Raw genomic sequence first — 24,684 nt, 5'->3', positions numbered from 1 at the left:
TAAGCAGACTGCTTTGTCTCGATATGGATGGATAGTATTAAGTGTTACTGCAATTGTACTCAACCAAGCATTGGAGAGTATTAAACGTAGAAACATGAAAACTAGAAACAGGAGTAGGCCCATTCAAGCCAGCCATGATGATCATGGCTGATCATCAAATTCAATATCCTAAAGCCTTCTTGCCCTCCGTATCCGTTTAGTCTCAAGAGCTATATATAATTTGTGTTCTGTCACATTTGTGACTTGTACCTTGTACTCCTATATTTCCTCTGAGCACTGTGTAATAAAGTCAAAAATGAGTTTACAGTTTTGTTACATATAACAACAGAGAACATCTTCCCAACTTTGATGCCAAGATGCAGGTTTGAATTATTTGTTAGTTCAGTGGGAAAACCGTGGTAACCACTAGTCAATATTTTACTCTGCCATGATGTAAGCTGCATCTCGTTTCTAAGAACCAAATGAGAACAGCTGCAATCAAGTCATCAGTTAGTGGCAACGAGTCTCTCACTGTTGTTTAATTGGAACAGCTGAAATCACAGCTGTACTTAGACTAATGCACATGTTCATCACTCAAAAGCAGAACAATAGCTTAAACAGTCGTATCAAATTCTGTTTAAAGAAGCTTCCATACCACACCTGGGCTAAACTAATATTTAGAATGCTCAATAAAGTATTTATATATTTTTTGAGACAATGTACTGTCTCTAGTGTGAAATATATTTCATAATCAATAACTCTGTTACAGTTCAACCTTTCACTGCTTCAGAAATGCTTCTGCTTGTATCTGGCTCACGGTTGCATGACGACTGCATAAACAAAAGGACTAGACAATTCAACAACATGACATCAAACAGAGCTGAGAATTACTCAAATACAAAGACCAATATTATACTGTGCAAGGTGCTCAAAAGAAATGCGTAAAACATTAAATGAAAAGGCTATCTTCAGGTTAAAAGAGTCAAGATTCATAAGCTTGACCATGCTGAAGTAAAAAAAAATGAATCACCCAAGAAACACTTAAAAGACAGCACTACATCAGAAACTCCACATTATTAGACAGACCAATAAATCAGCACAGAACAACAGGAGTGATAATCAGAACTGACTCAGGTCATGTACAAACTAGTGGCTTCACACTTCTTTTATAGTTTGGAATTAGGATTCAACCTCCCACCCATGTCCACAAATTGACTGGAATTGTGCGGCTTTAAAGAGCATGGTTTTAGCAACACTGAATATGGGGGATTGTGTTCACTCTTAATGGAGGAAAGAATCTGGAAAGTTAAGGTATCTCAGATACACATTTCAATTGCCATGTGCAACACATGGTGATCTGATCACTAAATACAGCATGACTTTCATGACACTTTCAAATGGTTTGTAAACTTATACAAATTCAAAAGGCAAATCCAATGAAACAGCAATGATTCTTCACACACACCTTCGATTTTCCCTTTCTTGAAAAATCAAACCATAATTTGTCACCCATAAATACTTGGATTTAGAATGGTTAACATCACAACCAACAACAGAATTGCTTCCTACAAGTACACATTCTTTAATGATTTGGCATTTTGTGATTCTAATGTCAGCTTCTAGCCTTTCCTTCCTCCTCTCAATATTACAAATTAAAGCTACAAATAAGGGAATTATTTTCCACTCCATTATTAACAATAAAACCAGAGAGGGTACAGAATGCACTGCATGAGGTGGGCACCTAAAGTGGTGCAACTTTTAATACAAAAATATTTACTTTTTCCCTTCTGCTTCTTGTAAACATTTGTTCCTGGACCAGGCAGGAAAGAATCCAGCCTGCTCCCAAAATTCCTGCCAATTCTAACTGTCCAGTCACTAATAGCAACCAAAAATAACTAATTTTCCAATATATTTTCCTCTTTGGGTAAAGGTTTCCTTCATATCACCATCCAGGCCATATAAACGTATATCTTAATATTCTGAAATACTTAAGACTTTGGATGTTGCCAACATTGATACCTTTAACAATATTTTTCAAAGGCAAAATTAACCATAAAAAATGATTGGTATTTGTTAGAGGACTTCAAAATACTCTGGGATTTAAAACACTAATAAAGACAATTAGAATAGAGTGCATTAGCTCTGGATAAGAATCACAGATTGTCTTACAATATTTTACAGAGATACTGTCTACATAGAAACATGTATAACTACAGTTAGAGATTTAAACATGTATTTCTGAAAAGTGTTTTATTGAAGAAGCACATAACTTGACTAATGGCACATGGCTCTCAGGCATCGTGGGAAAATAGGCCGGTAAAGTGAACCACATTCGTTATAACAATACATACTTCGAAGCATAACTCTTATCAGCATGACAGAGCTTATCAGACAGCTCAATAAACGAGACATTCACTGAACAAGGACACCAGACAGCTAATGAAAAGACCAAGTATTCTGCCAGATAAGAGTTAGACCATGTGAAAGTCAGGTAGAAACTGCAAGAACTTATTGTTCCCATGCCATCAGAGGATATCTGTAATTGACCAAGGTATATGACACTTAGTAATAACGATTGACCTGTACTAATGATTATTAACTCATTTCCGACTGGGATGAGCCACTGGGTGAGTAAAATGGTTTTTGGAAATTGTATAATTATATTGCCGATGTGATGTAACTTCAGGGAAGTGTTGGATTGCCCAGCACTTCAATGCTTCTTTCCCACCGTACCTTAGTCAAAGAAGAAACATCTTTCACCAGGATGTTGTGTCGCAAGTCTTTCTATTAGCTAAAATTAAGCTCAATACTTCATTTCTGAAAAAAAAAACCCTTAGCATTCCGTCATTCTATTTCTCTGAGGCTTTTTGAAGCAACCACCAATATCATCAAGCAAATTTAGTGAGAATGGTTTCGATACTGCCATAGTTAGAGGACTAGAAAAACCAATCCCACTAAATAGTTCATTTTCTTTCAATCTGTTAATAAAGTAAACATGGAAAACAACATCCCATCAGAGCCAAGAGTAAAGAGGACCAGCCCTAAGTAAATGTACCTGCAGTAATCACAGCCTCACTTTATACAAAATCTCTGATGTAGAAATTAATCCATCATAGGCATGTAAATTGATTACATAGTTCAATTACGATAATGATCAATTCTATCATTATCATTAAAAGAAATTTGCATTGTAATTCCCAGCTTCATATTGTTTTCTTAAAATTGTGAATTTTTTGCAACATGTACACTAACACCATAAATGCAAACAGCAACAGAATGTATAGGCTATTTAATATTTTTTTAAATTGGTCTCCATCTATAAATTCCTTTTTTCTAAATGTGTGCATATTCTAAAAGCAGATTTCTGCACAGTTCTCAATTTAAAAAAAAAATAATTTGTCCTGTTTTCAGGGATCCAAAATGAATTATGGCACACTAATAATGCCACTATGCTCATGATGTCATGCTACACATATACAGTATGCACAGCACCTTTAATGGCACAAAAGCATGCATTCTCAGGCTCAACTTTCAAAAGATGGAAACATTAATCTATTAAAGTCCACGCAATCCCAAAATTCTTGGAAATTTCAGAAATGTTCCACTGGGAAAAAAATTTAGTCGATAGCCTAAATGAGCACAATATTTTGCTGGCAACTACTGATCCATAGAGCAGTTTGCAACTGCTACCGATTTACATTTCAGTAAATACAGAATAAGATGTTCCACTAAGAGACACAGATCTTGGTAGGTCTGGAGCCTAATCAGTGACATCCTGAAATCCATGATGCGGAGATGCCAGCATTGGACTGGTGTGGTCACAGTATGTTTTCTCACAACACCAGGTTAAAGTCCAACAGGTTTATTTGGCAGCACGAGCTTTTGTAGTGCTGCCCCTCATCAGGTGAGTGATGAAGGGGTAGTACTCCAAAAGCTCATGCCAGCAAATAAACCTGTTGGACTTCACCAGGTATTGTAAGACTTTATCCTGAAATCCAACATTACACATTCCATGCATGAATAAATATGAATTCTGAGCTTTATTTATTCATTTTCTATATGTTTCATGACAATATTAATACCTCTATTCAGCCTAACTGTACAACACTAGCCTCTGACTTGTTTTAAGGTTGAATGTTTCTCAAATTAATCTCATTTTCCGCAATTTTCTCTGAATTTATCGTGTTTATGGGCCCCATTTCCCTCTGGGAATCTTCTCTTTTTTCTGCTAAAATTAAAAACAGAAAGATGGATTTTTAATTCAGAAATAACATGCATTACAATTTTCTCATTTAGCTTTTATTTCCTTTTGATGTCCAACCACTTTCTCTCTGTAAGTAGTGACTCATGTTGGCTAACTCAAATGTCAGGTGAAGAAGTGTGGCTCAACGGAAACATGTTTTAACCACAGATGTTTTTGTCCTCAACCTACTATAAAACAAGCAAACTGGTGTATCCACAATGACCTCTAGTGTTTAAAATTAAAAACAGTTTCTGTGGCACTGACTGCATTGTTTTAGAAAACTATTGTTTTAACAGCACAAAACCTGGCAGCACCCAATAATGCATGACTGTCAAGAAAGGTTTCGGTTTTCAGCTGAATACGTCATTGCAGACATGAGGCGGGGGGGTTAATTTAAACAGCACAAATTTCTCCTCTCACCATCAATCCTCAAACAAAAAGGTGTTTTTGATTTGCTTTCCCTGTTTTATAACGGATTTTCCAGCCCCTCAGATCTGGTGGGATCCAATTTTCTATTAATAATTCCACAGCAAACTCGAGATAGGATGAACTCTAGGGTTAGTTTATTTGCACACACTCAAAATGGGGGAGGAGGTGCACTGCCCTATTATTTCATATAGTAAAAGACGGACAGCGTACAGAAGATTTACAATGCAGAGGTCACAGGGAAAGGAAGTACTGCTTCACATGGATGCAGAGTCCAGAATTAAAGTCCAATGAGGTGTTCCTTCAGAGATCGATGCATGGAAAATCTTGCTGCATAATTAATTTATGCTTCACGATGAGATGAACAGACAGAGATGAATCAATTGTGTAGCTAATGGTACAGCATTCCTAGTAGAGTATAGATTTGGCAAGGTGTTCAACCTAGGCAGAGTCCTTTTTGTGAGGATTATACGATGATAAAACACGGACAGAGTTGGCAGTTCCACGAGGCAATATCACCGGTTTCACAAAGTGAACGTCCACGTCACATGACTCCCACCTCTCCACATTGTCTTTGAGAAGGGATATATATTCTTCATCTGGGTCCCCGAGTTGGTTAAATATCTCAACTGTCAATTTGAAAGAAAGACAGTCCTAGCAGTCGAGTAGACTCCGCTTGGCCAATCTGAGTTTACGACATGTAGATTGCCTTTGATTAGCACTTTAAATTTGCTCTCTGCAGCTCACAGGGTGTCATCAGTGTCTCTTCAGAAATAACTAGGTGCCAATTTATTTGGTATTGTCATGGTAGCTCCTTTTGTTCAAAGGCCATCGACTGACATAGCTTCAGCAATTCTAAAAGGTTTTGTTCCAGTTTTTTAAATTTCAGTAATAGCCACAAGGACATCACTTTCTATTTTATAAAAAATGATAGAGTGAGGTCTTAGACCCCTCACAATGTGCAAACGTATGAAAAGTGATGGACAATTGAGATCAAGAGCAGACAAAGGCATGCTAAAAATGGGCACACTGTCACCTCATGAGTTAACACGTACCAGCCCCATGTCCTGCTACCAGAGTCAAAAGGTCACAGCAGCAAGTTGCCTCTGGTGGCGATCACAGCATGCAAAGAAAAGTACTATAGAAGAGTGCTAAAATTGACAAGAAATTTGGTTCATCCTTCCAAAAAAAAAGTCCTCATTATATTATCCAGCTTTTAATTCGCCATTACTGCACCTGGAAGTCTACTCCATATGTTGATTACTTTAGCTGGAATCGTTTCACCTCGCCAATGGCAAATCTCCACCATATATTCTCCTATCCTGAGGAATTCCAACAGCAATATCTTGCGGCTGAGATAACAACCAAAACCATCTTCCTTTGTGCCAGGCATGACTCCAACCAGTGGAGAATTCTCCCCGCCCTCTCCTAATTACACAGAATCAATTTGTGTGAGGGCTCCTTGATGTCACACACAGTCAAATGCTGCCTTGATGTCAAGAGCAGTCACTCTCACCTTGCTTCTTGATTTCAGCTCATGAACTGAAGTGATTTCATCTGGAATCAACTCCTATTCAATCATATAATTAATGACTGCATTTTTCCTTTGGAGCATAACATTTGTATTGAATAGGTTTTAAAACTAGAGTTTCAAGATCCTGGAGATTGTGAAATAACTTAAGGGGATCAGAATGTTATCAAATTTTTCAATTCATTCATGATATGTGGGCTTTGCTGGCAACATTTATTGCCCATTCCAAATTGTTCTCAAGATGGTAGTAAACTGCCTTCTCATTTCATTGCAGTCCATAACGTGAATGTGTGCCCATAGCACTATTAGGTAAGAACTTCCAAGGTTTTGCCCTGTTGGCAATGAAAGAGTTGTGATATATTTGAAGTCGGGCAGGTGTGCGACTTGAATAAAAATTTGCAGGTAGTGACGTTCAAATGCACTCACTGCCCTTATCCTCCAAGTCACAAATTTGGGAAGTGCTAGCTAAGTAGTCCTGGCAAGTTGCCGCAACAGAAGTTACAGATGGTACGCACTACAGATGGGGTACACCAGTGGTGGAAAACGAGATACTAATTGAGTAGGCTGTTTTGTCCTTGGTGAGGTTGAGCTGAGTGTTGTTGGTGCTGCACTCATCCAGTTAAGTGGAGAGTATGCCCTCACATTCCTGACTTGCACTTGTAAATGATGAAAATATTTATTGAATCAGGAATGAGTCACTTACTGCAGTAATCCAAGTCTCTGACTGGTTAACAGCACAGAATTCGGGTGTCAGGTTCCATTTGGTTTCTGGTGATTCCAGGATATTGATGGTAGCAGATTCAATGATGGCAATGCCATTGAATGTCAAGAGGTGGTGTTGAGTGTCTCTCCCCTTTTTGGAGATGATTATTGGCTGACACTTGTGTGGTGTGAATGTTACTTGCCATTTATCAGTCAAGGGCTGAATGTTCCCCAGTCACTGCTGCACCAGGCATGGACTGCTCCATTATCTGGGGAATTGTGAATACAATTCAACACTGTGCAATCACCAGCAAACATCCCCACTTATGAACTTAAGATGAATCATTGCTCTCTTCCCAAAGCCAGCATGCCAAGCTCGTTTCTGCAGTTTAAAAAAAAACACTTAAAAACCACCCCCTTCAGACGTGAAGTACTATTCAAGTCTGATCAGCAATAACCAGAAAAGGAATTAGGACTTAAGATATATGACCGCAAAACAGCAGAAGATTGGGCCTTTACATTCATTGTGCATCCAAAAATGAAATACCTACAATTAAATAAGGAAGAAATTAAAAGTCACAACTCCACCTTTGTCTTTTCTTGCACATAATTATATTGCAGTTAAATCACTTACCGACAGGAGTCTCCAAGTAACAGAACGAACTTCTCTTGGAACACCAGACCAACTGTGCTTTCTTAGTTCTTCTGTAAAAATAAAGTAAAAGAAAAATTAACATAATTGCACAATACCTCAGTAACCAAAACTAATTCCAGTAATAATGCAGAACGCTATGAATCCACATACAATTTTTAAAAAGTGGTTTCTCACAAAATTATTCGAACGATACCCTTCTTTACACCAAAAAGAACTTCATCAGGGAACATTAAGCAAGCCTGTTTCCAGTACTCTGTTACACAAAAGGAGAGGGAAGCTCAAATTTGGCAAAAAACAAACATGCTATGGATTTGCGAATGCCAACATTTTAACTGATTAACCCTTAGGGAGGATTAAAGGAGCATTTATTTTCTCGAAACAAAAGTGTTCCAGTTTTGCTCATGTTAAATAAGCAATACACAGTTTAACAATGACAAGAGTTTGGTGTCACGTTACACAAAATATATTATTCACTCCTGTGCTTAATGAGATCTGTCCCTTTAAGGCCATAACATCCAAATGTCAATGGCTAAGTAAATACAGCCTGAGGACAGAGCTTAATTACTATTTAATTAGGGAGGATTTTGGATAGGCAGATAATTATAATTCTTTACTCCATATAAGTATGAAATGACTTCATTACAAATTGAACAAATTGAAATTTATTTTGGATGAAATGTTCTCTGGTATTGCATGTTCTATTGCATTTCTACAAATAACAGCCCAGCACAATTTCAATCCAATCGGATAAAAAAAAGGTAGATGTGTGAATACGGTTATCTCCAAAAACCTTATTCTTCATCTTTTTTTTAATACCATCAATTCTATGTCAAAGTGTCATTCATGTTTTTGACTGCTGACCATTGCAAATAAACAAAATCATTAATTTAATCCTCCAGTGTGCCTTGGTGGTTGAGTGAATGTGACAATCTATCACATAGAACATAGAAAGGGCAGAAATCCGCTCTGTGAATTCCACAGAAGTAGGCAACAGTGGAACTATATTATGGCAGTTCTACACCAGAGTGTTATGCATTCGAATATGAGTTAAAAACAAAACAATATTCAAAACATATTGGGACCGATCTTACTGGTTGACCATGCCAGTCGATCGATGCAGTGAGCTGATAAGATTGTGTACAAGGCCAATAATTCAGCTCGCACCAAGCTTGAATCTACTTGACCTCGCACACAATCTTCCTCACCCCGTTTTGCTGGTGAGATTGGCTTTGCACCTAGAAAGGGCACAAAGCCATTATGCATGGGATTGAAGTACCACTGGTTCCCACCAGGGGAGACCAAGTGCCATGGTATTGGAGGCATGGCCAGACATTGTCCATCAGGCAAGGCCCACCTGGCAAATCAGCTGCTCATGGTTGGGAAGGACAGGTGACGTGTCAAGGGTATAACACATGGGTGCTTATGGATACTGCTGTTATACAGGGCAAACACTTATGCAGTAAGTGCCTGTGTTTGAGGAGCTTCGGCTCAGTCATCGAGTTAGAGGCTGAGCTGCAGACACTGCAACATATCAGAGAGCATGAGTTACCTGGACGCTTTGTTTCAGGAGGTGGTTACATCCCTTAGAATAGAATCTTCTGGTTTGGAAAGTGGTCAGTGACAGGAGAGTGTGATTAGCAGCTGCAGCAGGTAAGGGAACCCAGATGGCAGGAGTGCTAGCCACTGCAATTGTCCAACAGATTTGAGATTCTTTCAGCTTGTTTTGATAGGAGTGGGAGCTACAGGTAGGATGAGCTGACTGGCCATGACACTGTGGTATTGGATACCATTCAAGTCAGAGGAGTACATAATAACATACTGATGTTGGAGAACAGTATAATGAAGGGGATTGATACTGTTCTCTGTAGCATGGGACAAGACTCAGAGAGCTGTTATCTGCCCAGTTCGGGACATCTGCTCCAAGCTGGGGAGGAAATTACAGTAGGATGGGTAAGATCCCATTGCTGTTGTTCATGTAGATACCAACAACATTGATAGAACAAGAAAAGAGGTGCCGCATAGAGAGTTTGAGAAAGGAACTAATTAAATGCCAGAACCTTCAAGGTTATAATTTCTGGATTATTGTCTGGACCGTGTGTAGGTTGGCATAGGGTACATAAAATCAGAGAAACGAATACGTGGTTCAAAGAGCAGTATGGGAAATGTGAGTCTCAAATGTGGGGCATTGGCATCAGTACTGAAGAAAGTGGGGTTGTATTATTGGGATAGCCTCCATCTGAACTGTGCTGGGTCCAGTTTGTTGCAGACTGCATAACTCAGGAGCTGGACAGGGCTCCAAATTCATTAGCACAAGGAATAGTTTTGGAGAGGGAATACATAGGCTTACAAACCAAAATTATGTGGCAGCATTGCAAGGCAATTTAGGTAATGATACTCAGTGAGACAGGAAGGGGCAATGTACAAATATTTTTAAAAAAACAGTAAATAGGGAGAAAGGAAAAATGGTAATAAAATTAATGGCTCTTCATTTAAATGCAAGTAGTATTCAGCATAAAATAAATTAATTAACTGCAAAAATTGAGGTTAATAGGTATGATCTTACAGAGACATGGTTACATAAGAGAGATCAAAGCTGCAAACTAAATATTCAAGGGTATGTAACTTCTCAGAAGGGCAGGCAGAAGGAAAAGGGTAATGGGGTAGCTTTGTCAGTACAAGACAGAATTAGTATATTAGCAAGAAACGACGATCGGAAGATGTAGAATCCAAATGGATGGGGGTAAGGGGAAGATGGCACTGGTGGGAGTAGTCTACTACTGCTAACAGTGGCTATGTTATGGGATGAAAAATAACTCAGGCTGGGAAATTGGCAGTTCACAGAAAGTAGGGATAATGGAAAGATACTTAAATTGGCAGAACATAGCTAGTGGTGTGCACAAGCATTTGTTTGGGCCTCAATTATTCACATTATTTATCAATGCATTACGGTATAGAAAGTTACATATCCAAATTTGCTGATTAAAGTCAGGCAGCATTGTCAAGTGAAGATGATAGCATGAAATTATTGATAAACTAGGCGAATGGGCAAAACTGTGGCAGACGGATTTCAATGTAAGCAAGCGTGAGGTTATCTATTTTGTACCGAAACAAGATAGATCAGGGTGTTTTCTGGACGGTATTAAGTTAAATATGGTGGATGCGCAATGAGATTTGGGGATTCAGGTGCATCGATCTTTAAAATGCCAAAAACAGGTGCATAAAATAATCAAGGCGGCAAATGGAATGTCAGCCTTTATATCTGGAGGACTGAAATATAACTGCAAAGGTTATGCTGCAGCTACACAAAACCCGGGTTAGGTCCCACTTTGAATACTGAGGGATGATCTGGGCACCACATCTAAGGAAGGATATATCGACCTTGGAGGGAGCATAACATAGGTTTACAAGAATGATACCTGGATTTCAAGGGTTGAATTATGAGGAGAGATTATGCAAATTAGGCCTGTCTTCTCTAGAATTTAGACAGCTAAGGGGTGATCTGATCAAAGTCTTCAAGATAGAAACAGGAAAGACAAGGCTGATAAACTATTTCCACTGGAGAGTCAAGAACTAGGGGAAAGAGTCTAAAAATTAGGGCTAGATGATTTCGGAGAGATGTTAGGAAGCACTTCTAAACCCAAAAGGGGTCAAAGTTTGGAACTCTCTTCCACAAATAGCAGTTGATGCTCGATCAATTGCTTATTTTAAAATCTGAGATAAATAAATTTTTGTTAAGAAAAGATATTAAGGGATATGAACCAAAGGCGGTACATGAAATTAGGCCACAGATCAACCATAATCTCACTGAATGGCTGAACAGGCTCAAAAGGCTGACTGGCCTACTCTTGTTCCTATGCTCCAAACAGTAGCTCAGCTAATACGTGCAACTGACCCACAATCATGCTTCGGTGGATCGGTGCTGGGGCCTCAGCTATTTACCATTTATATAGATGATCTGGAGGAGGGAGCTGAGTGTCAGGTGTCGAAATTTGCTGATGAAGTGGGTAAACAGTGTTGCCCCCCCCCTATGTTATCTTCAGACCATTTGGTTGACTGAACTAATTGAAGGACTGCTCCGCATTGTTTTACAGTCTGGGAGGGTTGACAGCGGAGATATTTCTGCCAGAGGACTAACAATCTGTAGTTTGTGCCTTTGGGTACTTACTGAGAGCTAGCTCTAGCAGTGTATGTGATTTTTCTGCTTAACTGAATCTTTTAACCCTTTCAGTGAGTATGTGGCAATCAAATTACCTGATTTTTATAAGAAAAAGGGTTATAGCAGTATCTATAACACTAAAGCCAGGACACCAATGAAAACTCCTGCTCTTCTTCGAGTAACTACAAGCCACCTTCGGTTGTCTTAATGTTTGCCCCTTTCCTCATTCCCCGCCCCAACCCGAAAAAAAGCTTTGTTCAAATATCTACATAATACACAAGGGGAGACGGTGGAGCAGTTGTATTAACTCTGGACTTAAATCCAGAGATAAGTGGAAAAGCAAATTGTGCGGAGGGTGTAGAAAGTCTGCAGAGGGATCTAGATAGGCTGAGCGAGTGGGCGAGGACCTGGCAGATGGAATACAATGTTGGCAAGTGTGAGGTTATCCACTTTGGCAGGAATAATAGGAGGGACTACTATTTAAAGGGTGAAAAGCTGCAACATGCTACGGTGCAGAGGGACCTGGGGGTCCTTGTGCATGAGTCGCAAAAACCCAGCCTACAGGTGCAGCAGGCGATCAGGAAGGCAAATGGGATGCTGGCCTTCATAGCGAGGGGGATTGAATATAAAAGTAGGGAGGTCTTGCTGCAACTGTACAGGGCACTGGTGAGGCCGCAGCTGGAGTACTGTGTGCAGTTTTGGTCGCCGCACTTGCGCAAGGATATTTTGGCCTTGGAGGGAGTGCAGAGGAGGGTCACTAGGCTGATACCGGAGATGAGGGGGTTGAACTATGAAGAGAGGCTGAATAGACTGGGCTTATACTCGTTGGAGTTTAGAAGGATGAGGGGGGATCTTATTGAGACGTATAAGATGATGAAGGGAATGGATAGGGTAGAGGTGGAGAGGTTCTTCCTGCTCAGAAAGGACAGCAGGACTAGAGGGCACAGCCTCAAGATTGGGGGGGGGGGGGGCGGCGGCACAGTTTAGAACGGAGTTGAGGAGGAACTTCTTCACTCAAAGGGTGGTGAATCTCTGGAATTCTCTGCCCGTTGAAGTGGTGGAGGCTACCTCGCTAAATATATTTAAGACGTGGGTAGATAGGTTTTTGGTAGGCAAGGGGATTAAGGGTTATGGGGAGAAAGCGGGAAAGTGGAACTGAGCCACTTCAGATCAGCCATGATCTTATTGAATGGCGGGGCAGGCTCGAGGGGCTAGATGGCCTACTCCTGCTCCTATTTCTTATGTTATGTTCTTATGCATATATATTTTAATGTGAATCAGCAATATTCATTTAGCCACAACCCAGAAACTTTGTGAAATTCAATACCTCAACAAAATTTGTATTACAACTCTTCCAATATCTGAGAAGCATTTTTTACACTAATACACACATCAAGCTTATCAGATGATGGCAGAACACTTTTTTAGCAATGCTGCGGAACTGAACTGTTGCTAGACTAGGGAGAGTTTGAATCAACATACATTCTATCATGCAAGTGAGCCTACTGTTGTTCATTTCTTAATCTGAGCAGAGCTAGCACAACGTTTTCAACATTAAGATAAAGATATTCTTTCGAAACACAGGCCGATTTAAAATTCATGAAACAGGTTACATTCCAACTTGAAATGCAAGAAACAAGGCAGGGTTACTTTGAAAAGTAGAAAAGCAGAAAAGCAGTCAAGCAAATTATGTTAAAAATCACTGCACAGAGGTGAATTTTCACTAACAGTGCCAAAATTACAACTCCTGTGGATGCTCAGTTTTCCCAATGCACATTCTCTCATACAGTTTTGGTGGCCGCAACAAAAGTCACCATTCTCAGAGGACTATAAGCTGCTTTAGAGAGACAGCGTGTTGATAGTGATATAACCTAAGGATCACCACACTTCAAGCAAAGGGCAAGGTTGAGAAGGCAGGGTTATTTGTGAAAGACTTCAACCAGTACAGGAACTCAACCCGTGCTACTGGCATCACTGTATCATGAACCAGCCATCCAGCCAACTGACCCACCCAGATGGATAAAGATGCCAGATGTGGTGGGTGGAGGTCCATGTGGGTGCCTCGTAGATGATGTATTTGGAAGGAGAATGGTTGAATCAAGGAACTGACTTCCTTGGCCAGTCTTTTCCCTCTGAGTTTTTGACTAGTGAGGACAGTGGGCCAGAGCAAGAGAGACAGGGTATTTAAATATGGTACCAGGACTTTTAAACCCATCAGGTGAGGGTGGGTGGATGAATTAGTTGCTGGCCCAGCAAGAATGTCAGAAGAGAACTGACTTGTGCATAATTAGAGTTTTCAAGTGCAAAATCTGACACAGGATCCTCCATTCTGTTGGCGGGGCAGGTGCCACTGGCCACTGCACTTAGTCTCAAAATGGGCAAATTCCATTCAAACACTCCACGTGCCACCAGTGGCAAATGATTCCAATTAACGTCACTTCGCTTATTTCCCACATGACAAGAATTCTCCAGTACGTTTCCTAAACCTTGCGAGAAATTCAAAGCAGTTTTACACCGAGGTGTTGCTTCCAGTGCAGATGGTATGTTTTTAAAATTAGGTGGTTAAACATGAGACTTTGATCTGATTACGTTGCAGATTTATTTTTCAGATCAGCATTGTTAAGCAAGCCGGCACATTTGCACTGCACTGGCCATCACAACTGTTACCGACTGGAGAAAGAACAGCAAACTCCATGAATATCAAACCCAGCATACAGCACTGACAATCTTATCTGCTAAAAAGCAAAAATATAACAGATAAATAGTCAGCTTTAAAAAAAAATTAGAACAAACACTATATAGTTACTAAGCAAGGGCTTTTATACATAGTTTTATTCCAATAGTCCAATTGCTGCAAAAATGTCATATTACGTGCTTTGGAGTACTGCGGAGCAAAGTGTGCAGCAATGTTAATGCCACCCTTTCAGAATACTATGGGAATGGAAAGAAACTAGCATTCTAGGTTATCCAATTTCTGCTAAGATTATGCAAAATATATAAACTAGAAAAAGTGAAATGATTAAAACCAAGAAGTGTTTATACTGTTTCTCATACACATACTTATTACGGAATCAAAACTGACTCCTTGATTATTGCCCAGTGTATGTATCTGTTCAGTGTAACATACCAGATATTGAATTAGTTACCACCCTTCAAAAGGACGAGAGTATAAAAGTAGAGAAGTGTTGTTGCAATTGTATAGGGTGTTGGTGAATCCACATCTGAAGTATTGTGCCCAGTTTTGGTCTCCCTATTTGAGAAAGGATATGGTGGCAATGGAGGCAGTTCAGAGGAAGTTTACCGGATTGATTCCAGGGATGAAAGGCTTGACGCATGAGAGATTGAACTTATACTTGCTGGAATTTAGAAGGATGAGATGGAACAGATCTTAAAGGGATTGATAAAGTAAACATAGACCAAATGTTTCCCCTTGTGGGGCAATTTAGAATAAGGGGTCACAGGTATAAATTGAGATGTGACGTATTTAAAACTGATATGAGGAGCAACTACTTCTCACAGAGGGTGGTGAATCTGTGGAACTTGCAGCCCCATAATGTGGAGGAGTTCAAATCATTAAGTGATTTCAAGGAGATAGATACATTTCGAAAGAACGGGTTAAAGGGATATGGGGAACAGGTAGGGAGGTGGATTTGAGACCAGGAAGAGATCGGCATGATCTAATTGAATGGCAGAACAGACTTGAAGGGCTGAATTGCCTACTTCTTCTCCAAATTCCTATGTTATGTTCATAAGACTACAGGTTACCTAACACAAACTGAACATTTTGCTAACCATGAATTGTAAAGTCCACCTGGCTTTTGCATGTTCTTTCCTTTCAAGCTGAAAATCATGTTTTTACCTAGAATACTGCAGCTGGTTCAATAATAATAAGAAAAGGACAGCTGTTTCTAGCTGTGATTTCCAGATGGCAATATAATAAAGTTGAATAATTTGAGAGGTAATTCTTTCCTGCATCTTTCATAGAATTAACATATTCTAAAATATGCCGGTCATATACTTTCCCAATAATTCACTGCAAATTATTTCTCAACAAACTTGCAATAATGACATTACAATTATTAATACTTCAGTATGAATTTTATATAACGACAATACTGAATACTGGTAAACACCATCTGTGCTGAAGCCAGCTGTTGCCAGAACAACAGACCAAAAATTGAAAAAAAACACCTGATAAAATGAACAGCAAGTACATCATATCACATGAAAACCTCTGGAGTGACCTAAAAACTGTGACCTGATGGTGTGGTTTACATTACAATTATATACCACTCCAACTTCCCAACACAATCTGACCATGAGATGATATTTCTGCCCTGATATTATACTTCAAAGTCTATTATTCTGCACAAGATTATTGTTGAGTTTAGATAAACATTAGATAAACCCCATGGCATTCACATACAAAAAAAATCTAACTATGCTAGATATTTCATGTTATCTCAAGATGGACAATTGTTGGAGGAAATTAAGGTAACCTGGTACTAAAGCAGTGTCGACTAATTTAGAAATTAATATAGTTCAGAAAGGTATGAAGTACCTGGGATTACAAAGGTACAGTTGCATAAAAACACATAACTGCTGTTAGAAAGTTTAAATATGTATTTTTGAAAGCATACTGTACACTTTGGCCAAATACAGACAGCCCCAAGGCATAACAGGATGAAAGCCAAGTGAAATGAATCACATTCTTTTAGAACAATATGGCCACAGAGCACAGTTTTTATCAGTATAGTTCCCAGACACTAAATAAATGGGACATTTCCTACTAATAAGAAACACTTGGTAGACAGTAAAAACAGGAAATCTTGAACTCTATGACCTACATAATTGCGAGAACACAGGAAAGGTACCTTTGAATTCTATTACCTACATAATTGAAATTGCTAAGAGACAAGTGGGTGGGAGCCTCCAGATTCTCCAGACCAATGAATTCTCATGCAGCCAGAGAGTAGGCTGTAATTGGCAAGGTAAATAATCCACTGCTGCCTCTTAGTACCAGGGACCTGGGTTGGATTTCTGGTTTGATTATCTATATGGAGTTTGCACATTCTCCCCATGTCTGTGTGGGTTTCCACCAGGTGCACCGGTTTCCTCCCATAGTCCAAAGACATGCGGGTTAGGTGGATTGGCCATGCTAAATTGCCCCTTAGTGTCAGGGTGTCTTGTTAGGGAAATGCATGAGGTTATAGGGTAGGGCCTGAGTGGGATTGTGGTCAGTGCAGACTTAATGGGCCGAATGGCCACCTCCTGCACTGCATGGATTCTATGGCTGGTCTACTCTATTAAGATGGACAGAGTAGACAGGCAGATGATTTCTGAAATATAATTACAGAATGGCTCGATAATTTAGAGTAATTCAAGTTGTCTTGGAATGCTCTTCCTCCAAGGTAGAAACCAGACCTGGGCAATAAATACATCTTCATACCAGAATTACTGTCTCCTTGAGTTCCTTGCATTAGGCGAGTTGTATTAATAAACAGATATCTCTTGCATGAAGACAGCAAAATACATAAGTTTCTAAAATACTCCTTCAACAATAAAAAAAACCTGCATAGGTTTCTAAAATGAATGCTCAGTCAACATATTGAATTATTTGGAGAGATAAGAGAAAGAGCAGACAAGAGCAATGTAGTAGCTGTGACATGAATAAAATTTGAGAAAGCCCTGAATAAGATGCTGCATAGACTTGTGACAAACATCGTGTCACCATGGTGTCAAAGCCAGGTAATAGAAAAGATCAAAAATGGTTACTAAATAGGAACCAAAATGAAAGTTGCCAAAGTCCCAGAGGACCAGAAGCTGCTCTCTCATTTTTGAGAAAGGGCGAAGGTGAGAGAGCAAGAGCCAATTGGTGGTGATCTAACCTGAGGGTCACCACACCTCGGGTGAGGAGCTAGGTTGAAAAGGCAGGGCCTTCATGGATAACCTCAGCCAATATGGGAATTGAACTCGCACTGTTGGTATCGCTGCACATTACAAGCCAGCTGCTCAGCCAACTGGCCACTGCTGTTGACAATATACATAAATGATTTGGGACGAGGAATTGGAGGTATGAAGTTGAAACGTTCAGGTGATTGGGAGTTATAGAAATTGAAGTAGAATACAAAATACAGGACAACATAAACAGGATTCCAGAGTGGGCAGATAAATGGCAAATTATATTCAATGTAACAAGAGCAAAGTATTTTGGCTTGGTAAAAGGAAAAAGCAGACGAATTATTTCTTGGGACATAAGAAAGAAAACAGGGTAGTAAAGCCAACAAATCCGACAATACGGATCATAAAGCACTAGAAAAAGCAACACAAAGTTGATAAGACCATAAAAGATGCAAATAAAACTGGGAATAGAATATAAAAGCAAATAATCTTAAAAATTTATACAGAACTTTGTTTAGGCCACAATTGGACAGTTAGATCTTTCACAATACAAAAAGCTATTAAGGCACTGGAGCAAAAGGTCCAAATATCAGAAAACTGCAGCTACAGGGACTTGGGGGTTCTCGTGCATAAATCACAAAAAGCTTGCATGCAAATTCAGCATTGGGATTAGCTTTGAAAAGGCTAATGGAAAGTTGGCCTTTATTTCAAAGAGAATGGAGTACAAAAATAGGGAAGTCATGTAAAAACTATACAAGGCACTAGTAATGCCACTCCTGGAACACCACAAACAGTTTTGGTCCCTTTATCTAAAAGCTGTTTTGACATTAAGAAAGCCCAGAGAAGGTTCACTAGGTTGATTCCAAATATGGAGGGATTTTCTTATGAGAGGTTAAGTGGGTTGGACCTGTACTCACGGGAGCTTGGGAATGAGATGTAACCTTACTGAAACATACAGGATTCTCAGGGGATTGATGGGATAGATGCTGAGAGGTTGGCATCTTGAGGGGAATAGCTTGATAGAGCAGACGCAGCACGGTTTCGTTAAGGGGAAGTCGTGTCTGACAAATTTACTGGAGTTCTATGAAGATGTGTCGAGGGCGATGGATAGAGGAGAGCCGGTGGATGTGGTCTTTCTTGATTTTCAGAAGGCGTTTGACAAGGTACCTCACAAGAGGTTATTACAGAAGGTCAGGGGACATGGAGTTGGGGGTAGGGTGTTAGCGTGGATAGAGGATTGGTTGTCAAATAGGAGGCAGAGAGTCGGGGTCAACGGGTGCTATTCGGATTGGCGGTTGGTGACTAGTGGAGTGCCCCAGGGGTCGGTGCTGGGGCCTCAGCTATTTACCATTTATATAGATGATCTGGAGGAGGGAACCGAGTGTATCGTATCGAAATTTGCTGATGACACCAAGATTGGTGGAATGGCAAATTGTGCAGAGGGTGTGGAGAGTCTGCAGAAGGATCTAGATAGGCTGGGCGAATGGGCCAGGAACTGGCAAATGGAATTTAATGTTGGCAAGTGCGAGGTGGTCCACTTTGGTAGGAATAATGGTAGGAAGGATTATTACTTACGTGGAGAAAAACTACAGCAGGCAATGGTGCAGAGGGACCTCGAGGTCCTTGTGCATGAGTCGCAAAAACCCAGCTTGCAGGTGCAGCAGGTGGTCAGGAAGGCGAATGGGATGCTGGCCTTCATAGCGAGGGGGATTGAATATAAAAGTAGGGAGGTCTTGCTGCGGCTCTATAGGGCATTGGTGAGGCCGCAGCTGGAGTACTGTGTGCAGTTTTGGGCGCCGTACTTACGCAAGGATATTTTGGCCTTGGAGGGAGTGCAGAGGAGGTTTACTAGGCTGATGCCGGAGTTGAGGGGGTTGAGCTATGAGGAGAGGCTGAATAAACTAGGCTTGTATTCGTTAGAGTTTAGAAGAATGAGGGGAGATCTCATTGAGACATATAAGATGATGAATGGGATGGATAGGATAGAGGTGGAGAGGCTCTTCCTGCTGAGAAAGGATAGTAGGACTAGGGGGCACAGCCTCAAGATAAAGGGGGGGGGGGGGGTTTAGAACAGAGATGAGGAGGAACTTCTTCACTCAAAGGGTAGTGAATCTCTGGAATTCTCTGCCCGTTGAAGTGGTGGAGGCTACCTCACTAAATATTTTTAAGACGCAGGTTGATGGGTTTTTCATAAGACAGGGGATTAAGGGTTATGGAGAGAGGGTGGGAATGTGGAACTGAGCCACGACAGATCAGCCATGATCTTATTGAATGGCGGGGCAGGCTCGAGGGGCTAGATGGCCTACTCCTGCTCCTATTTCTTATGTTCTTATGTTTTTCTTATGTTCCTCCTGTGAGAGAACCTAGGACCAGAGAGTATAATCTTTGATCAAGGGATCAACAGGTATGAGGGGGAATTTCTTTTGTCAGAAGGAAGTGAATCTGTGGAATTCTTTACCACTGACAGCCATTGAGGCAAGGTCATTAACTATGTTCAAGGCTAAAATAGACAGATTTTTAATCAGTTAAGTTATGGTGATAGGGCAGGAAAGTGTAGCTGAGGGTTATATCAGATCAGTCATGATCTCATTGAATGGTGAAGCAGACTCGAGGGGCCGAATGACCCACTTCTGCTCCTATCCTTATAGTCTAATCAGAAAGTAATTAGAGTGAGGCTTTTTTCTCTAGATAAGAGGAGACCTGATATGTGCCTTAAAAATTACGACACAGTTGAATAGGGTAGGTGTGGTGAAACTTCCCAGTTGTGGGATGAATCCAGAATAGGTAGACATATATACAAGATGGCCACTGACAGATCCAATGAAGAATGTGGGGGGATTTTTTTTCCACCGCAAAGTAGCAAGAATGTGGACTTGCTACTTAACAGATTTTTAAAGATGGCAACCCTGATTCTTTTAAGGGCAGCTTGGTAGATACATGAGGAAAAATGAAAGAGAGAGATTGTTCAGGGGCAGGGTAGGAAGAGGTATTAGAATGGAAGTAGACTTGTGTAGAGCATAAAAATTGGCATTGTCCAGTTGTGTTGAATGTGCTGTGACTCTAATCTAACATATTAACACTCAGCTGTTGTCCAAACAAAGATTCAACATATTTTCCATGGGAAAATAAAAATATTACAGTTTATCCGAACCTTTATTCTAATGTTTAATTAATGAGATGCTAACCAAAAATCCATAATTCAACTCAATTTGTCGATTAAATTTTTTTTTTGGTGGGGGGAGATTTTAATCAATTGCTTGTGTTTAATGAATTAATTAGATATGAGATTTGGATCTATTTAAACAAATCTATGAACAGAACTGGGTAATGAAATCAAGGTCATGAAGCTACAGAAAGAACAAGATGGATTTCATTTTATTTCTGTCACTTGAATAACCATTGATCACCAAGCTAAATTGTCCACACTACCAATCTAAAGTTCAGGTTAGCACCAGTATATTCAGCACACATCCATATGAGCAAGCTGACAACATGAAGATAACCTCAACAGTATTATTTCACAGGATACAAAAGATTTAATGGACCAGTTCTTCCCCACCTCTTTCACAAAGCATGGCTGTATAAAATCTAACTTCTGGCAAAATAGTTCTCAGGTGACTATACACCAGAGTCAGTAAATTTGCATATTTGCATTTATATTTTGTACGCGCAGCAGCACAGCACCACTAAATGTGATGGAGATCAGCAGTCACTGCAAAATGGCTTCAGTTATTGGCAGAACCCACAACTTAGTGTTGGGGACACAGGTACATGACATGAGTAGGCCATTTCCCCTCAGGCCTGTTTCTCCCTTTCAATGCGATCGTGGCTGATCTGCAACACAACTCCATGTCCTTTAACACCTTCAGTTAACAAAAACGCATCAATATCATATTTAAAACTGACCCAGCATCAGCTGCCATTTGTGGAAGAGAGAGTTCTAGTTTCTACCTTTATATGTAGAAGTAATTCCTGATTTCACTCCTGCACTCCCTGTATTGAATTTTTAGACTTACTCCTCTAGTCTTAGACTTTTCAACCTGCAAAAATAATGTGTAATAGTGCCGTTGCCACAATCACATGGCACAAAGATTGTGCATTGTCAATGAGTCAGGAAATGAAAGAGAGACATTTTAAGAAATGCAGCAGATTATATTAAAGTTACAACAAAATCTACTCTACATTAACCAAAGAAAAAATTAATGCTAATTTTATTTCCATTCTTTATCTTAACTTGCTAATCCCAATTTCACCAAATATTCTGAAGAATCAAACTTGTAAAATTTCAAATAGCCCATTTATGTTACCCACTGTCCAAAATCCACTTTGGTTAATACAACGTGAATTAATTCCACTTGTACCCCTTCTGCAAAATAACGTTCCATACTGAAGCTCTCACACTTAATTCTGGAATCAGATCTTGATCAATCCGTACATATGTTAGCACAAACAAAAATAATATATTTCAATAGTACTTTGCATTATTTGCTACAGATTACATTGTGATGGCAAGTGTCTGAATATTATATGGTCAATTCTGAAGCAATAAGTTATGAACCTGGTTCAAACACTCACAGGAATTACACTCAGCAGATCTGGCACAGTTACAGCTTCACACTATTAGAATGCTGAGAGCGTAAATGGAATAGAAGATGCAGGGAGTTCAGTTTTACTCCACTGATTAGATAGGGTATATAAAAAGGTGTTTCTTACTGGATGTGTCAACTTCATAAGCTAAGAGCCTGGAGCCTCAAAGGAGGCACTGCAAAACTTTCTTGGTAGATGCACTTAAAATTGTAATTCAAAAGACTCTATTATGATTAATTTGTCCATCAAGTAAACGGAAAGGAAAGAGGACAAAAAAAATTCCTCCTTTTGTCATTTATTTTTCCCACTCAGAAAAGGTGGAGCGAATCTGAAATGCACAGCCTGGGAAGATAGTGGAGGCTGGAAACCTTACAACCTTGAAAATTTATTCGGATGAGTTCTTGGAATATCATAACATTCAAAGCTTTGGGACAAATGCTAGAAAATGGGATTAGCATGACTTTAATGGTAGTTATTGTTGGTGCAGACTTAATGCGTGGAAGGGCCTTTTCTGCACTGTACCACTTTATGACCCCTTATCTGTCCTTAATTTTCAAAAAGAGCTTGACCAAATTGAGACTCAACAAACCAGCGGCTGATAAATTTTACACAAGGCTTCCTTACTGTCAAGAGCTGGCTTTTCATAATAACAGCTTATACTTATACAGCGCCTTGAACATAATAATACTGCCAAGAGACTTCACAGAAGCATTATAGCCATGATATTGAGCCACGTAAGGAGATATTAGCCTCGATGGGTAAAAGTCAAGTTAAAGAAGTATAATGTAAGGAGTGGCTGAAAGGGAGAAAGCGAGGCAGAGAAGAGGAGAGGTGAAGTGAGAGTAATCTAGAGCTAAAGACCTAGGCAATAAAAAGAGGGTGTAGCAATCGATGGTCGACTGTTTAAAATTAGGGGTGCTCAACAGGTCAGAATTAAAAAAGCGCAGTAATCTTGGGAGGTTTGTGGGGCTGAAGGAGGTTACAGAGAAAGGGAGGGATGAGGCCAAAAAGAAATGTGACTTCAAAATCACCATTACGGATGAGAAAATAGGCAGTATTAGCAACGGCGTGATTTTGATGTTGGAAGCTCATCTCGGAGTGAAATGTAACACCCACATTACAAACAGACTGATCTAAGCTCAGATAGCTGCCAGGAAGGGGATGGAGTTGATGGATAGAAAATGGCAATTACAGCAGGACTGAAAACAACAGCTTTGATCTTCTCAAAATTTAATTGGAGGAACTTCTTGCTCATCCAGTACTGATAATTTAATAACAATGGAGAAAGAGAGTGAGAGATGGTGACAAGGTCAGACTGGATCTTGTCTGCATGTATGTAAAAGATATCACTGTGCTTTTGCAGTTTGTTGCTGAGGGGCAACACAGATGAGAAATCAGAGGAGGATCAAGGAGACATTGTTTGTGAACACCAAACATAAGTGCAGAAGGTACAAGCCATTGCAAGTGATATTCTAGCTAAGATTAGATATCTAAGAACAGAACAAGCTAAGAGCATTCCTATCCAACTGGATGATAGCGGAAAGGCATTTGAGGAGGAAAGTGTGGTTAACTGTGTTAAGGGCTATAGACAGCTCAAGAAAAGAAAGTTTGCCTTTGTCACTATTACATAGGATGTTATTTATGATTTTGGTAAGAGCTGTTTCAATACATGGGCAAGCGCAGAAACCTCATTGCAGGTGCAAGGTTGAGGTGGAATTCAAACATGGAGTTCCTGGAAAGATGTGAACATGTTTAGGAGCCAACAAGAACTTTGAAGAGGAAAGTGAGGTTGGAGATGGAAGGTGGGATTGCAAGAACAGAGGAGCAAAGTGTTGGCTTTTTGAGGAGGATTGATGCCACTAGATATAGGAAGAGAAAGGGACAACATCCAAAGAAAGAGAACTTTTACAATACAAGCCAAGATGGGGACCAGGAGGGTATGTTGGGTAGTCGATGAGTTACTGGGAATAGAGTCAAGGGAACAGAAAGTAGCTCTTTGGAAAAGCTGACCTCAGAAGGGCCTAAGGGGAGTTGGAGAAAAATTAGAACAAAATTCAAGTTTGAGATTAGGCATAAAGCTGGCCAGGCAGTCTAATGGAAGGGAGATAGGCAATAGAGGCAGCTGATCACACAGTCTTGATCTCAACAACTAACATGTCAATGAGTTCCCACATTTATCATTAGAGGTGTGGGTGGGAGGGTTTCATATTGTAAAAGAAGCACATATTCAGGTGTTCATTTACTCAGTGGAAGGAAGGCAGAAAGCACGTGCATTTTAAAGAATTATTGATCTGAACGATTTGACCACAATGTTGAAATTTATTGGCATAAGTTGGAATAAATAAGATAACAGTGCGATTCAATTCATCCAAACAATATTCAACATATTCTCAATAGGCTCTCTGTTCCAGGACTCCATCCAAATTTTGCATTACAATATATAAGATTTCAATTGCTGCACTTTATTTTTGATTTCACTCCCTTCATTTAAGGTTTCTTATCTA

General features: G+C 39.8%; 1 protein-coding gene across 2 annotated transcripts in view; it reads right to left on the bottom strand.

Annotated features, from left to right (window-relative positions):
- LOC145357002 (TBC1 domain family member 22B-like) overlaps positions 1-24,684 on the bottom strand; it is a 326,450-nt gene that overhangs the window by 215,507 nt on the left and 86,259 nt on the right. For both annotated transcript variants that reach the window (XM_080210039.1, XM_080210041.1), the window contains one exon: positions 7,516-7,586. In XM_080210039.1, coding sequence (XP_080066165.1) covers positions 7,516-7,586 — 71 coding nt within the window. The remainder of the gene's footprint in view (positions 1-7,515; positions 7,587-24,684) is intronic.

The sequence above is a fragment of the Carcharhinus amblyrhynchos genome, chromosome 22 (genome assembly GCF_965287045.1).
Source record: "Carcharhinus amblyrhynchos chromosome 22, sCarAmb.v2.hapA, whole genome shotgun sequence".
NCBI classification, from domain to species: domain Eukaryota; kingdom Metazoa; phylum Chordata; class Chondrichthyes; order Carcharhiniformes; family Carcharhinidae; genus Carcharhinus; species Carcharhinus amblyrhynchos.
This window is presented reverse-complemented; position numbering and strand designations above follow the sequence as displayed.